Source organism: Sardina pilchardus, chromosome 22, assembly GCF_963854185.1.
Source record: "Sardina pilchardus chromosome 22, fSarPil1.1, whole genome shotgun sequence".
Classification (NCBI taxonomy): domain Eukaryota; kingdom Metazoa; phylum Chordata; class Actinopteri; order Clupeiformes; family Clupeidae; genus Sardina; species Sardina pilchardus.
In genome coordinates this window covers 9,958,958-9,976,163 of record NC_085015.1, presented here as the reverse complement: position 1 = coordinate 9,976,163, position 17,206 = coordinate 9,958,958, and the positions used below count along the sequence as shown (strand labels likewise).

The window sequence follows — 17,206 nt, the reverse complement described above, 5'->3', positions numbered from 1 at the left end:
ACAACAGTCATATGCCATCAAAGCCCGTTGAAATGTCACAGGGACCTTCATATATTCTATACCATACGAATAAGTAGGTCAACAGTCTTTTCCGACTCGGAGGGTATATTGGCCGGTTGGTGTTCGTGCCTTTGCATGTCTTCAAGAGAATATTAGAGTCTGTGCTGTGTGTGTTAGAGGTGACTGACCTTCTCTTTGTAACCTTTTTTTTTTTTTTTTTTTCGTTCTGGTCAGGGTCTTTCATCAATATCTCTCAGATGATCGCCTGTGTCGGTCAGCAGGCCATCAGTGGCTCCCGTGTGCCTGATGGCTTCGAGAACCGCTCCCTGCCTCACTTTGACAAGCATTCGAAGGTAAACACCACACACACACACACACACACACACACACACATATACATATATACATACACACACATTCACACACACACACACACACACACACACACATGAAGCAGGCGCAAAGCAAACAACATAAGAGATATCTGTCCTATATTCTCCCCCCCACCCTCGATCCCATCATCATTGTCAAAGAGGATAATTGCACGTTCATTCATCTCTCTGACGCAGATTTAGACCTTAGTGTCCATCCGCCTCATTACAAAACATTTATTTTGCAATAGTAACACACAGACATTGAATTTCCCGAGTTCGGCGAGCGTGACCTAATTTGGTGCAGGAAGTCGGCCTGTGAAATACTGACCCATTTCTCTGGTCACGTCAGTGAGTGAGACCACATCAATGGAGGTCAGTGAGTTCCACAAGGCTCACTGATTGAACTCTCCTCTCTGACTCCTCAGTCAGTCCTAGTGGGCCGGTTGTGTCTAATGACAGGGTCAAGGATAGTACTTCATAGAGGTGAATGGAGGCAAGAATCGACTAGTATCCAGCTGCTAGTAGGACTTCCCTTCAGAACAAATAATGTCATTACAGCACTGAGCTACGTATCAGTCACAGCAAGGTCACATTTGCACAATTTAAAAAACCTTACCATGAATAATATGATCGTATTTTGTTATCATATAGTCATATATCATATAGTCATATAGTCATATAGTCATATACTGTAGTATAGTGTTATCATATAGCTCAAAATGCGAATTATTTGAACTGGATGTCTTTCCAAGTGTAAGGTCAACTAAGGGCATGTTTGTTTGTAAATGTTGGCTATTGAGATTCTGCGTGATGTGATTGGTTTGTTCCTCATTCACCATCTGTAACTTACCCCCCATGTTGCTGTATTTGCATTGGAGACGGGTGTTGTTCCTGCCTTCTGACACACTCAGACACACACACACACACACACACACGCACATGCACGCACACACACAGATTTCTGAACACGTACACACTTATACAAACACATAATAAAGAGGTCATACGCAATTGTATGTTGTCCCTAGAAATACAACAATTTCCTTCATTTACTTCGTATAATTTTCCAGAAAGATAGAAAAAGTAGATGCTTATTTATTCCGAGGGGAAATGTTTCGCCTCCAGTAGCTCATAAGACATACTGTACCCACCATGGGTGGCGGAAGCCAAACTGGGCAGAAGGATATCTGAAATAGTATGGTGGAGAACTATGCTGGTTGTCATTTTAGTTGGATATGAAATAGTGTACCATCTAGAGATGAGGAGAGGGCAGGAGCGCTTGATCAGTGTTGTGTCCCTTTGCAGCTCCCCGCCGCCAAGGGCTTTGTGGCGGACAGTTTCTACTCTGGGCTCACCCCCACCGAGTTCTTCTTCCACACAATGGCCGGCAGAGAGGGCCTGGTGGACACCGCTGTGAAGACGGCCGAAACTGGATACATGCAGGTACGACACACACACACACACACACACACACACAGACTTACGCACGTACAATTGAAGTACCCCGTCTCGGTTCCATCTCTCTGACCTTGGAACTCCATTACCCATCCGCAGACGCACGTAGTTGTTTGGTTCCGTTTACGGTTATGTAATGGAACTGCAGGATCCGAGTTTGCGGGGTAGGGAGGTTAATCGCTTTGTTTTTACCTGCACACACATGAGACAATTTTCCAAGCCCAAGCGTCTCAGTCGGAGGCCTAAAGTGAATCCGTTGAGCAGGAATTAAAAAAAGAAAAAGCTGCAGATCTAATTGGAAGAGAGACTTCAAAGCACTGACATTCTGCCCCAAACATTTAGCTGACAGCATGGTGATGTTATCGTGGGAGGCAATTGAATCGGATTCACCACAATAATAGAGATGGCTTTTTTTGCTTTTCATGACACTGCAACAAGGGAAAATTGAGCTCATGTCACTTCTCAGCTGAGCTCAATTGTGTAACAACGGGAAAAAAAATAAACAGACAGGCAGGAGCAGAAATGTTCTGTCATCATGACTGATGCCGTTAAAGCCCCTCTATATGACCACACAGCTCCTAATCAGTCTCCTCGGGTTTGGTTTCGGCGATTGAAATGTCCCAAAAGGTTTAGCAGGTCTACTTTCAAAGACTCCTGTGGCTCGTACTTTGCTGTGCTGTGCCTCCGGTTGTTACAGCCTTACAGGGATGGGGAAAGGCCATATGGCTTGATAAGAATTGTGAAGAACTGTTTATTTTTGACATGTTGGCTATATCATAACAAAAGTGGATCTAGTCATCTGATCAGACCGACCTGTGCGGACTATAGCAATCAGTGTGTTGCGCTTGGGCCTCACACCTGGGCTGCACCGGGTGCACAACTGAAGCGCCCCGTTCGCATAGCGTAAATCATTTTTGAAGACTGCGCTATTTTTTTTTTTACGTGTGTGCCACTATCACGCCTGGTGTAGCAAGTTCCATTGATTATCGTTAAAGCTAATTGTCGCAGCAGACGCTACGCCAACGGAACGCTTCAGTTAAGTGCCTGGGTATCCTGGGTCAGTATTAAATTGCACTGTAATTCAGTGTAATTCATCTTATGATGAAATGATGAGCAATGTTTCAAAAAGGATTATTCAGGCCCTCACACTTTCTAATTTATTATCTTGACAAGCGTGATTAAAAGAAAAAAAGGTAACCTGACTAAAATAGCAAGCAACATCAAATGGATACATCATTTGGGAGTCATATCAACAATAAAACATCAGGTCATCACTGAACTGATTTAAGAAGTCAACCCTGTTATACATTAGTAATGTCTGTATTTTGTCGTGAGATTGTTTGAAAGTATGTAATCCTGTCACGTCTGCATATGGTGTCTTCAGAGGCGTCTGGTGAAGTCCCTGGAGGACCTCTGCTCCCAGTACGACCTGACGGTGCGAAGCTCCACGGGCGACATCATCCAGTTCATCTACGGCGGCGACGGCCTCGACCCCGCCGCCATGGAGGGCAAGGACGAGCCCCTGGAGTTTAAGAGAGTCCTCGACAACATCAGGGTACGTCGCATCCTGTTGCATACATTAGGTTTTCCATCGCAACATGAACTGCACGACCTTCTTCAAATCCGTAGTGCTTCAGGCAGGAAAGAGGAGCAACATTGTTGAAGGTCGACGCTATATTGAAGCTTGTGCACTGAATAGGTCTGAATATTTTAGTAAAAAATTATTTGTAATAGTACATGTAGAATGTACATGTACTATTACGTAGAATAGTACAATATTACAGTACATGTACTATTACAATAGTAAATTGTAATAGTACATGTAGCTTTGTGGTGCATGGAGCAGTGCACACAAAAATAGGTTAGAGTTTGCGACAAACAAGACAGACAGAACTGTTTACCACTTTCCTCTGTCGTGGGATTAGCAGCATCAGATTGGAAGGACACAGCGATCTTCCTCCAGGGCTCAGATGAAATGCTCAAAATTGGCCACTGAAGAATTAGATTTGACAGTTCGTCCCTTTAGATCCCGAAGGTTGTGGCCAATGTTATTAAGCCACTGTTTGTCTTTGCCCGCGTTGGTCCCTAATGCCCTGTTATCCGTCAGTGTTGTCCGAAGCGTTGCTTGTTTCTTAGTTAGATTATGGGAATCATAGAAGTTATCATAGACGTTATGATTCCCATAAGGCCATTTTTGTCTTCTCTTTCTTTCGCCTCACTACTTTGGTTTCTTGAAGCAGATCGAAATCAAAAGAGGTCAATGAAAAACATTGCATCCAACTTTCAGCATGAATAACGTTCAGTGTTCACAAGCAGTAGCTTTTGCCCTGTCGTCTTTGAATCTCTCTCTCTCTCTCTCTCTCAAACACACACACACACACACGCACACACACTCTCACTACAACTTGAATCTAGACTGGTTTCAGCTGTCATATTCTGTAAAAACTGCACTGCTGAAGGTAATCCACAGGCTTTATTGTGGTATTGATCAGGGACTTATAACCTAGACTTTCACTTGGAAGACATTCAGGCACAATACAATAGGGACCTCGTCAACCTTGTCAACAGTGTCTGCAAGTGAGCCACTTCAAAGCACTCAGCCACCACCTCCGTAATTTGTCGACCATTAGCTGAGGTGTATACATTGATTTTACAGAATGGCTTCAGCTTTGAGGTTAATGCACAGGTGTGGGCTACTGGGATACATTTCTTCTCTTCGTTCTTATTTATTGGGCTATTACGTTTGCGCTTTGGTTAATACATAATACGTTTTTTATTTGCATAAAACACTATCCTGCGTTTCATACGCGTGCAGATGAAACACAAGAAAATGACTGTAGTAGCAGGTAGAATTGTGATTTTGTGCGCGATCAGATAGCCAGATGGCTGGAATATTACAAAATGGAAAAATAGTTGGTTGTTGTTGTTGTTGTTGTTGTTGTTGTTGTTGTTGTCGTTGTTGTCGTTGTTGTTGTTGTTGTTGTTGTTGCTACTATTGAGCACACATTGCTCTCTGGTCTGTCCAGTGTGTGTACGCCTGCCCAAGCGAGCCGGCCTTGAGCAGGAACGAGCTGGTGCTGACCGCCGAGTCCATCATGAAGAAGAGCGACTTCATGTGCTGCCGGGACACCTTCCTTGATGTGAGTACGAGTACACGTACTGTACACGTACACACACACACACACACACACACACACACACACACTTCACACTTCACACTTCACACTTCACACTTCACAGTTTCACACTTACACACTTACACACACCACTGGTCTCTTTGCCATAGTGATGATTGACATCCTCCAGCAATCAGATTATTGTATGTCCATTTTATGAAATATGTAATTAACTGTTGCAGCTGTGTGAACTATAAAAAAAAGATATTTTCTTCCTCAAGCACAAGATTTTGATGGACTTCCTCAAGTGTTAATCCTCTTCCTTCAGTCTAGGGTCATCTAAGTGCAACCTCACCTTCTGTCTGTCTTGACTTACCATTACTTGAGTTCACTGTAGTCAAATTGAGGTCAAGCTGGTTCCATTTTTCCATTACTTTATCTGAACGTTCATTGGTGCACCATTTCTGGAAGTGCACCTGCATTGCGGGTAAGGCAGTGAGGACTTTATTTTGGTTTCAAAATTTGAGATGAAAATGAAAGGAAGGAGAATGAGAATGAAAAAAAGAGAGAAAAATATTGATTCAGGAAGTCCTCATGCTCTACTTCTGCAAGTACAGATTTAGAACTTCGCCACATATTATTGATTGTTCTCGGAGCTACAGTCTGTTGACTTTTGCCCTTCAATTTTCCTGATTTCCCTTAAGGAGAACGCTATATCATAAGTCATGTTATTGCATCTCTCCTATTTGAAGGCATTAACTGAGACTGGAAGTCGAAAATATATTGAGGTACAGTACTTCAAGCATGTGTGTGCTTGTGTGTGAATTTGTGTTTGCGAGTGTGATACTGGTTGGAAAGTTTTTGAAAGACATTTTGCCTGTTTGTGGGAATTGTATTGCCTATTAAATAAATAACGATGATAAATGCGCAATGAATAATGTGAATGCAGTTGAGAGACTAACACAGAAGGCACTGGTTTTATTGGCAGGTGTTCTAATGCAACAGTGATCTATTGTAAAGCTGTCTTTTCTGTCTGTTTACATTGGCTGTTCCAAGTGAGTTGAATTTCCTGTTTTTTTTTTGCTGAGGCATCACTGGCCACTGCCACAGCCACAGCCACAGTCTTTTGGAGAAGTTTGCCGCAATGTCGTTGCAATGTATTTTTATCACCCGTCTACAGAAGTGAAATGTATTATGTTTTAACACATGTCAATTTGTCATTTTCGGTCAGTTTAAAAGGTCATTGTAGTTTTAGTGCAAGTGCTGTGTTGAGTCAGCTTGCTGCCAAAGTCGATGGATGAATTTGAATGGCCTGTGGAAAAGCCACACAAATGTTGTTGAGTTTTACCTTCATTTTGTGTGCCGAGTCTCTGTGTGTCCGCCTTACTCACTGTTTTAAACATACTGGTGTTTTTGAAACGGTCATGATTGACAGCTTGGATGCTAACTGGAATGCGTACTTGAAGTGGACAATTAGTAATGATGCCGTTGTGGTCACTGTCTAGCTGAGACGGCTAACAAGAAACTCCCCCCCCCCCCCCCCCCCCCACCCACCCCCCTTTTCCCTTTACCAGGAAATAAAGAAATTCATTAAGAGTGTCTCTGAGAAAATCAAGAAGACCCGTGACAAATATGGCATCAATGACAACGGCACCACTGAGGTAATTGAATGCTAAACTGCCCGAGCCATGCAACATTAAGCTTCATCCTCCAAGCAGGCCAATTAATGTGTGTGTGTGTGTGTGTGTGTGTGTGTGTGTGTGTTTTGTGGATCTCCAGCCAAAGGTCCTCTACCAGCTGGACAGGATCACTCCCACTCAGCTGGAGAAGTTTCTGGAGACATGCAGGGACAAGTATATGAGGCAAGTCATGCAGATTTTTTGCACTGTACAGCTGTGTGTGTGTGTGTGTGTGTGTGTTTGTGTTTATCGGTCATTACATACAATTAGTATTGATTGTGGCCGTCATTTATTTTGTCTTTTGAGTCAGGTTTTTGTGTGTCTTTTGCAGCCTACTTCTCTGTAATAGGGAACCTTTTTAGCTGGGAGCTGACATCATCCAGTGTCTGTCTGCATTTTCCAATGCATGACTGGGGTTAAACTCATTCAGGCATCTGAATGGGGTTATCACTCAAAAATTCAACTACAGCCATTGCCTTTCTATGCCGTTCTATCAATCCAACTGGATTGACCCAATAGTGTTGCCTATTTTTGCAACTTATTTACCGCAAACGAGAACTCCCCTCCGGCGTCCGCATGCAGTCAACAAAAGAGCCCTATCTGACTCACCTGCCATAGGTTTCTGACCCCGGCAGTGGACATTTAGATTTGGCTCCGTGGGCAGACAGTTTTATCTGAAGGGACTTGCAGGTTTGCATACAGATGAACGATTTTTGCTAGAATGTGTGTGAGATGAATAGCAAACCAAATCTTCCTTTATGTAGCTTGGACTGACCTTCTGTCAGTTGAGCTGGAGAACTAGCCATTGTTCTCTCTGTGAACTCTGGCCTACATTTGTGTTATTTTTTGTCTTATTCAGTGTGTGTGTGTGTGTGTGTGTGTGTGTGTGTGTGTGTGTGTGTGTGTGTGTGTGTGTGTGTGTGTGTGTGTGTGTGTGTGTGTGTGTGTGTGTGTGTGTGTGTGTGTGTGTGTGTGTGTGTGTGTGTGTGTGTGTGTGTGTGTGTGTGTGTGTGTGTGTGTGTGTGTGTGTGGAGGGTTGTTGGTGATGAATAGAATAAGCAAGTGTGCTAACAAACACAGTTTAACCTACAAGACAAGTAGGGCTGGACATATACAAATATGGTAAAGCCTGGTGAATTCCTTTGGGTTAAGTGAGTTTGAAAGCACATCTTATTTTGCAATTAATGTCCAATTGAGAGTGCATTCATTTGAACGTTCAAAAAGAATATTTGGGTTCATTGAATTCAACATAGAATTTTAGAACCTTGAATTATTGTGGAACGTAATCTTTTGCTAGACTATTTAAAACTCCACACCTTTTAAAGGGGAGTTCAAACCGAAGATTTGCGACGAGTGGAGCTGCTACGTTCTAAAACCTTGCAACTGTGACTAGAGATGGTGACCGTTAGCAACGATGTGCAACATTTAATTTAAACTGCTGCAACTCCTTCTGTAACGGTTTTGTCGCGTTGCGGATCTTTGCCGTGAATTGGGCCTAAGGGTTGATAACCAGAAAGAACCACGAGCACAGCACAGCACAGGACTCTTATTTCCCAGAATGCCTCTGATGTGACCTCTGTGACCTCTATGACCTCCATGACCTCTCGGTGACCCATGTGGTCTGTGCCCTTGGCAGGGCTCAGATGGAGCCGGGCTCGTGAATTGGGCCTAAGGGTTAATAACCAGAAAGAACCACAAGCACAGCACAGGACTCTTATTTCCCAGAATGCCTCTGATGTGACCTCTATGACCTCTTATGACCTCTCGGTGACCCATGTGGTCTGTGCCCCCGGCAGGGCTCAGATGGAGCCGGGCTCGGCGGTGGGCGCCCTCTGTGCGCAGAGCATCGGGGAGCCGGGCACGCAGATGACCCTCAAGACCTTCCACTTCGCCGGCGTGGCCTCCATGAACATCACGCTGGGCGTGCCCCGCATCAAGGAGATCATCAACGCCTCCAAGAACATCAGGTGGGTGCTCGCCACGCCGCACGCAAACTTTAGAACTTCATTGCTTTTAACGGAGCAAAGCCCACTAGAAACATCTGCCGCGCGGCAGCCGCACAGGGATCAAAGAGATCATCAACGCCTCCAAGAACATCAGGTGGGTGCTCGCCACGCCACACGGAAACTCACCTCGTCCAATGTGTGGCCGGCTGTGCCTGATCAGTGTATTCCGTGTAGGCGAGAACAGCATTCCTTGTTACATAATGTGAACCTGCAAAGCAAAATCAGTCGCTTGTCGCACGATGCTATTTTGAGAAACACACTTCCGGGTTAAAATGTGTAAAACGTTTTCGCATAATTCGACAGTATATACAGTCTGCATATTGTGAAGTCATTTCACGGAAATGACGGACTGTTCAATCAGGTGAAGATTCAACACATTAGCAGTCATTCCCATTGTCCACGCCGCTTAAAGAGTTGATTTCTCCTCTTCTGGCATATCATGACGGGAGAACCATGTCAACTTTGTATGCGGTTATCTTAGCGATAGTTTCTGTAATACCTTCGATATACATATCGTTGGAAAGCTTAGTTTATGGCCATTCATGTGAGCACAATAACTTAATTTTGTAGATGTTACCACTTTTGTAGATGTTGCGACTGGCTTCGCTTTGCAGGGTCACATCTATTATGTCAGTAATACATAATATTATAATTTGTTCTGTGGAGAAAAGCAGGGCAAAAACAGGCTGGTCAGTGACAGAAGGTCCCTTATTCCATTACTTTTCCTAATGTTCCAGGTCTTTGCTTTGGTATTATTTCAGTATTGGGTATTGAGATGTTTATGACAGTGTTTGTGTACCTCTAAGACTGTCTTGTCGTCCAAACTTGCTCACCCAAACAAAGACTCACACACACACACATAAAATGGCCTACTTTGCATACTGTATCGGTCTCCTGTCTCAATACAGTATAGCTGATTGGGTGCATTCAAGTATTACAGGGACATTGCAGTGTATTGAACTGCTTACCCCACTCCATCGCCCTGTCCAGTCAGATGACCCGATGATCCAGTTTGATTCACAGACCACACACCATCCGTCCGGTCTTCTCCATTTGTGATCGTCCCTCGGGGACCACCATCAACACTTTGACCTACTGTAGGCTGCTGACGTCAATCTGAATCTAGCCCACATAAACCGGATCAGCCATATTTACGTGGACACCTCTGATGATGTGGTGTGTTTTCTATTAACCCCCCCTCCCCTCCCCTCCCAACCCCACTCCATCCCATTTATCCAACAACAGCACACCGATTATCACCGCCCACTTGGATGTGGAGGATGACGCAGACTTCGCTCGGCTGGTCAAAGGCCGCATCGAGAAAACGCTGCTGGGCGAGGTATAGTAATACACGTTGGGGAAATGAAGCGACCTACTTTTTTCACCTCACATTGTCCATGTGTCCCATGGTTGTGTTTAGTGCGATAATGGCCGAGGTGCCTAGAGCTGGTGCATGCAGAGTTCCCTCCGCCAAGGAGGTTATGTTTTCGTTGGGGTTTGTTTGTCTGTCTGTCTGTCTGTTTGTTTGTTTGTTTGTTTGTTTGTTTGTTTGTTTGTTTGTTTGTTCGCAAGATAGCTAATTTTGGGAATGATCTGTGTCACCGTCTGGAACCAGGAGGCGGTTATGTTTTCGTTTGGCTGAGGTTTGCGCTCTCTGAGTGCTTTTCTAGTTCAAAGTGTGGTGTGTCATCGCATGTCATTTGTTATTGTGAGTCGTGACCACTGCACTGTATTTAGTCTTAGTTAGTATTTTGTTGTGAAGTGATAAACTGATTATAATACCACAAAATACAATAGCAATAGCAAAAAGCCAGGGTTCCCGTTTAAAATCAGGAAATGAAGTAAATTAATTTAGTTAAGGTGAAATAAATTATGTAAGTGTACTCTTCCATGGGTCTTATTTCGTTGTGTGGATTTCTGCAACGCCAAACCTCTTCAATTTGTCATGACAAGCAAAGAATAGAATAGAATAAAATATATACTTTTTTGATCCCGTGAGGGAAATTAGTTTCTCTGCATTTAACCCAATTTAACCGAATTAGTGAACACACACAGCACACAGTGAAGACACAGTGAGGTGAATCACACACTAACCCAGAGCAGTGAGCTGCCATGCCCAACCAGCGGCGCTCGGGGAGCAGTGAGGGGTTAAGTGCCTTGCTCAAGGGCACTTCAGCCGTGGACTGGTCGGGGATTGAATCGGCAACCCTCCGGTCACAAGCTCGAAGCCCTAACCAGTAGGCCACGGCTGCCCCCGAATAAGCATACAGTATTAGAAAGATTGTAAATGATTTTTACATTTTTATTCAGTGACTGCGTTCAACTTGTGGAGAAACTGATGCGATTTTGTATTTGTACAAGTTCTACAGTTTAATTAATAGTTTTGAAATGTTTTCAGTGGGAACCCTGTAAACAATAGTTCAAGTTTCAAATGAAACTGTAAAGCAATGATTTAAAAAAGAAAACTAATTAACTCCATATGAAAGTGTCACTCATGCGGACCAATAAGCATAAGATTGCTTCTGAATATAATTATGGTAGTTCTGTGTACCATTTTTATTAGATATTTTTCTCTTTTGAGATGTTGTTTACAATGTGCATAACAGAGGGGAAGATCAGCCTGGCTTGTTTACTTGAACGTCTGCTTCATTCGTCTGTGATAAGAAGTTCACATTTGCATTTTTCTCAAGTCAAGGATACATTTCGACTTGGTTTGTCATCTCACTCCATGTTTTCTCACAGCAGTTAAAGGCACAGACGGATTGTACGCCATTTCAAGCCCATAACATTTTTTTGTTACATTCAGCAATCCCCTCCACTAGCTGCCCATTCTGTGATTACACTGTAAACAAAATGGTTTCTGTAGACAGCCCAGGCGCCTAAAACTGAAAACAAACGAAGTGGGGACAACCTGGTTAAAATATAATGTACACAAAACCGTTTTTTTTTTTTACTTTTGTTAATGACTAATGTAAACATCAACATAAACTCAAACCACAACCCTCTTTGGGTTTGGCTTTGGTTAAAGTGAATTAGTTGATTTAACGAAGTTACATGCCAAAATGGTGGAGGGGAGTTTTTCGAGGTCACTGAAGAAAAAGCACAAAATGCATTAGTCCGGATTCCTCTCTTGTCCAGTGAATCAAATTAAGTGACCGCAAATCCTGGAGCACCAAATTCAGTAGCAAAGCAAGAGCCATGTTTTCCTACTAGAAAGACTGAAACAACTGCTGAGTGATTTCTCACCAAAAGAAAGGTGAGCTGAGGACAACAACTCAGGCTCTTTGCGGTGTGCAGAACTGATCATCGTGTCAGGATCGGGGGGAAAAAAACAAATTGGCTTGTTTACTTGAACGTGTGCTTCATCTGTCTTCCATCTGTGGTGAGAGTGAGACATATCGCATTTGCACTTCTCGCAAAGTTTGAGGATACATGAAGACTTGTTTTGTCATCCTCTCTTCTAAAGAAAACATGTTTTTTTCAAAACAAAGTTCCTCCAAGAAGGATAAAAACAGCTGACTCATTTCTCACCTAAAAGAAAGGTGAACAGAACAGATAACAGGGTCCCCTTCTCAACCTCTTTCCTTGATCCTCGGTCCTCCGGCTCATTCCCACTGATCTATGAAGAACACTGGATAGACTATCCCACTGTTGCCGCCCCATCATGGTTTATACTGTAGATCAGTGGGAACAAGTTGGAGGACCAAGAAAGGAAGGAAGGGAGGATAGATACAAAGACGAATGAGAGGAGCCCAGTGTCGATGGCTACTTTAAAATCATATCCTGGACCATTCTAATCTCTGAATATCCTCACTGTCTTTCGTGCAAGAAACTGAAACCACCCATTCAGAGTGCGCCAAATACACTTTACAGGGGGGGGGGGGGGATGGATGCTGTGGCGTAACTGGTCACAGCACCTGTACCATAGTGGTCCGGTCTGGGTCATTTCCTGATCCGCCCCATCTCTCTCTCCCACTCGTTTCCTGTCACTCTCTCCACTGTCCTGTCAATGAAAGGCATAAAAGCCCCCTCCCTCCCCCTCCAAACAATTTAAAAATCCGCCTCCACTTTTTCACTTGTAATTAGAGGCGAAGGCTGAACATGACATTTAGAATATAAGTCTACTGTTAGTACCCTGTATCAGATCAATTTTGAAGTTAGACACCTAGTTAAACTACATTCTTCTATTCAATAAATGTGACCCAGCATTGAATAAGCTAGGACTGACAGGAAAGACATTGTATTTTTCTGTCCCTATTTTTGATTTAAAATATTGACAGTTTCTCCTGCATTGCTAGAGTTGTTTTGAGCGAAGCAGAGATTTCCAATTCTTGGTGGTCCCTGAGAGGACCACATCCAGTTGGCAATGCCAGTTCTGCAGTTCGCCCTAACGCCTGTGTTCCCACCTGCCTCAGATCTCGGAGTACATCGAGGAGGTGTTCCTTCCAGATGACACCTTCATCTTGGTGAAGCTCTCACTCGAGAGGATTCGACTTCTGCGCCTGGAGGTGAACCCTTTAATCTTCCCTTCTCTCTCTCTCTCTCTCTCCCTCTCTCTCTCTCCCTCTCTCTGTCTCTCTCTCTCTCTCTCTCTCTCTCTCTCCCTCTCTCTGTCTCTCTCTCTCCCTCTCTCTCTCTCTCTGTCTCTCTCTGCCTCATTGGTGTGTTGTTGACTTTGTAAATCCAGTTCTGCTCTGTTGGGTGACTCTTCTCATTCTAATACACATACATCAGTACAGTCCTATATGCATCATATCCTCTCTCCTTCTGAATTATTGACATTCTCCACCCTTCTCCACCCCCCCCCCCCTCTCTCTCTCTCTGTCTCTTTTCTTCTTTCTCTTTTTGTTTTTGGGTGTAAAAAAAAAACACCCACTTGAAATGTATTTTCAATGCTAAAATGTTCTTTGATTCCGCACTCTTTGAAACTTCCTATTTTTCCCTCTCAACCTTTTGGCACACACACACACACACACACACACACACACACACACTCACACTCACACTCACACTCTCTCTCTCACTCACTCACTCACTCACACACACACACACATACACACACACACACATACACACACACACACACACACACACACACACACACACACACACACTCTCTCACTCTCTCTCTCTCTCTCTCTCTCTCTCTCTCTCTCTCTCTCTCGCTCGCTCGCTCGCTCTCTCACACACACACACACACACACACACTTTCTCTCTCTCTCTCTCTCACACACACACACACACTCTCTCTCTCTCTCACTCACTCACTCACTCACTCACACACACACACACACTCCATCTCTTCCTGTCCTCTTCTTCCCCGCCCCGGCCCACCCCAAGGTCAACGCTGAGACGGTGCGCTACTCCATCTGCATGTCCAAGCTGCGCGTGAAGCCGGGCGACATCGCCGTGCACGGGGAGGCGGTGGTGTGCGTGTCGCCGCGCGAGAACAGCAAGAGCTCCATGTACTACGTGTTGCAGTCGCTCAAGCAGGACTTGCCCAAGGTACGGTACGACACCACAGGGCTCGACTGATCAAAGGAACAGTTCGGGTATTTTACACTTTGTATTACACCGTTTCCTGTATTGCCTAGGATGCAAACGAGTGGTTGACACCGAAATCTCGAAGATTGATCCTGTTGCTGCAATTTGGCTGCATTAGAATGTTCTCTGTATGGCTTCAGCATTGCTCGCTATGAGCCAGGATGCTTCTGTCCTTGAAACACCCCTGAAAAAATGTGCAACTCACCAAGTGGTTACTGGTCTTCAACGATCTTCTATTGCAATCTTCTATAGCAGCCACCCAAGGAGGGAGGGGGGAGGGGGGGTGACAGCCATTTTGTGCTGTTGCTTCCAGAAGGTAGTGGCTGCACTATAGAGGCACTTCAGGGGTGTTTGGAAAGAAGAGTGACGATCAAAGAGAAAATAACCCCCTTAGTGTGTGCGCGTGTGGCGATCAGGAGTGTGGCAGGACTTTAAAACGCTGCCTCAAAGGATTACGCACGGATGCGAATTTGCAATTTGAACTTTGAAATTCTTTAAACGCCCAAGAGTGTTCAAAGGAAAATTTGTTTTTCGTGTGAGAGTTAGGAAAAAAGAAGGCTGTGAGTATCGGCGCAGCAGTGGGTTTGTGTGTGTGGGGTCCAAGTTCAGCGGCCAATAAGATGTGGACATCAAAGCTCAGTGAAACGCCACCAATCCCGCTGATATCAGTTGTTTGTCAGAATCGAGGCACAGCAGCCGGTGATGTGTGTTCACTCTGTGTCAGAAAAAGTTCAAATTGTGCTTGTGTGAACTTTAGAGTAGGGTTGCATGAATTGTGGAAAATATCTAATTGTGATTTTTCTGACAGAGATTGCATGCGTGATTTGATTTGTGATATCATTTTTTGAAAGTCAAGCTTCCTGCCAGTTGAACTGTGTGATTCATTGCGATTCCAATTAGAAATCGATTAATTATGCAGCACTAATTTGGAGTGCGACTGTGTGTGTGGCCTCCTGCTGTGTTCAGGTGGTGGTGCAAGGCATCCCTGAGGTGGCCCGTGCTGTCATTCACATCGACGACCAGAGCGGCAAGCAGAAGTTCAAGCTGCTCGTGGAGGGAGACAACCTCCGCAGTGTCATGGCAACCCACGGCGTCAACGGCAGCCGGACGACCTCGAACAACACTTACGAAGTGAGTGACATCCGCCATTTTGTGTTCCGCCATCTCCAAAGACCGTATAGTTCCGGGGGGGGGGCACTGTGACACAACAGGCTACAGCGTCCATAAGATGAGCGGGTCCTAGCACCCACGGGGACCCAGGTTCGAGTCCGACCTGCGGTAATGTCCAGGTCCCACCCCATCTCTCTCTCTCCCACTCACTTCCTGTCTCTCTGCACTGTCCTGTCCATATAAAGGGCAAAAAAACGCCCCATAAATATACTTTTTGATAAAAGAAAGAAATACAGTATAGTTCTACTGTACAATATATACTGTATAGCTCTTACGCAAACAGTAAAGCCCGGCGCCCACCGGACACGCCGTTCAGCGGTGTTCGGCGGTCTGGGCTTGACGCGCAGGATTTTAGAATAAGTTTTCTATCTCTGTGCGGCTGCTGCTGCGCGGCAGACGTTTCCAGTGGGCTTTGCTCCATTGAAAACAGTGGGGTTCTAATTGTTTTATTGTCGCGGCGCACCGGGTACAGTACGTGTCCGGTGGGGTGACGGCCTTAAGAGTTCAAAAGGAAGGACGCTTCAGATCTCACCTTGTCTGTGGTCTGCTCCAGGTTGAGAAGACCCTTGGCATAGAAGCTGCCCGCACCACCATCATCAACGAGATCCAGTATACGATGAGCAACCACGGCATGAGCATAGACCGGCGGCACGTCATGCTGCTCGCTGACCTCATGTCCTATAAGGTGTGTGTGTGTGTGTGTGTGTGTGTGTGTGTGTGTGTGTGTGTGTGTGTGTGTGTGTGTGTGTGTGTGTGTGTGTGTGTGTGTGTGTGTGTGTGTGTGTGTGTGTGTGTGTGTGTGTGTGTGTGTGTGTGTGTGTGTGTGTGTGTGTGTGTGTGTGTGTGTGTTGGGTGCTGGGAAGTTGTTTTGTCTTTGTAGCTTTAAACCCGTTGATAAAATGTGACTAAATTGAAATGCTGTTACCTCAAAACCGTTTTATTTTTATGAAATTAATCTGTAGCCACATATAACATGATCCTTTTCTTGACACTTTTTTTCATTAGAATGAGGGTTGGATTTACATTTTTAGATTCATTATTTTCAGGCTTGGATTCAGTGTTAATGCCTTATTCTGCGTGTGTGTGTGTGTGTGTGTGTGTGTGTGTGTGTGTGTGTGTGTGTGTGTGTGTGTGTGTGTGTGTGTGTGTGTGTGTGTGTGTGTGTGTGTGTGTGTGTGTGTGTGTGTGTGTGTGTGTGTGTGTGTGTGTGTGTGTGTGTGTGTGTGTGTGTGTGTGTATGCTTCCATTTTTGTTATAATTGATTTAAGGGCGAGATCTTGGGAATCACCCGCTTCGGTCTGGCTAAAATGAAGGAGAGTGTTCTGATGCTGGCGTCCTTTGAGAAGACGGCCGATCACCTGTTCGACGCCGCCTACTTCGGCCAGAAGGACTCTGTCTGTGGTGAGAATCCATTCATCCTCCTCCCCTCTTCTAGATCTTTTCAAATCAAACCACTTGATAGTTGTTGGTGCATGGATCACGCTTAAAGGGATAGTTCGGGTTTTAAGACACGAAGTTATATGGGTTCCCTGTCAGCAACGTTGTGCATCAGCACTGACTTACCCCGCAACAGCGTCCTGTGAGCCGAGATCCAGCCGGTTTTTGATGCTGAAGAAAGTAGTCCGGCAAGTTTCTGGGGTCACGAAAGTAAAGTGTTTTTCTTCTCAAAACCATATGCGTTCAAAAGAGTGATATATTTGCACCACAAAAACGTTGTCCAGGAAAAATTCAAACCTCGTTATCACTTACTTATTTTTCGCGATTCCTATCACTGCGCGCTACTGACAGCTGGACAACGTTTTTGTGGTGCAAATATATCACTCTGTTGAACGCATATGGTTTTGAGAAGAAAAACACTTTAC

The 17,206-nt window shown here is 44.7% G+C and overlaps 1 protein-coding gene across 1 annotated transcript in view; it reads left to right on the top strand.

The window, feature by feature from the left end:
* The window catches only part of polr3a (polymerase (RNA) III (DNA directed) polypeptide A), a 34,880-nt gene that overhangs the window by 16,068 nt on the left and 1,606 nt on the right, over positions 1 to 17,206 (top strand). The window contains exons 18-30 of the mRNA XM_062526396.1: positions 235 to 353; positions 1,680 to 1,817; positions 3,214 to 3,384; positions 4,856 to 4,969; positions 6,520 to 6,606; positions 6,725 to 6,807; positions 8,421 to 8,591; positions 9,876 to 9,969; positions 13,046 to 13,138; positions 13,971 to 14,135; positions 15,141 to 15,305; positions 15,898 to 16,029; positions 16,613 to 16,745. Coding sequence (XP_062382380.1) covers positions 235 to 353; positions 1,680 to 1,817; positions 3,214 to 3,384; positions 4,856 to 4,969; positions 6,520 to 6,606; positions 6,725 to 6,807; positions 8,421 to 8,591; positions 9,876 to 9,969; positions 13,046 to 13,138; positions 13,971 to 14,135; positions 15,141 to 15,305; positions 15,898 to 16,029; positions 16,613 to 16,745 — 1,665 coding nt within the window. The remainder of the gene's footprint in view (positions 1 to 234; positions 354 to 1,679; positions 1,818 to 3,213; positions 3,385 to 4,855; positions 4,970 to 6,519; positions 6,607 to 6,724; positions 6,808 to 8,420; positions 8,592 to 9,875; positions 9,970 to 13,045; positions 13,139 to 13,970; positions 14,136 to 15,140; positions 15,306 to 15,897; positions 16,030 to 16,612; positions 16,746 to 17,206) is intronic.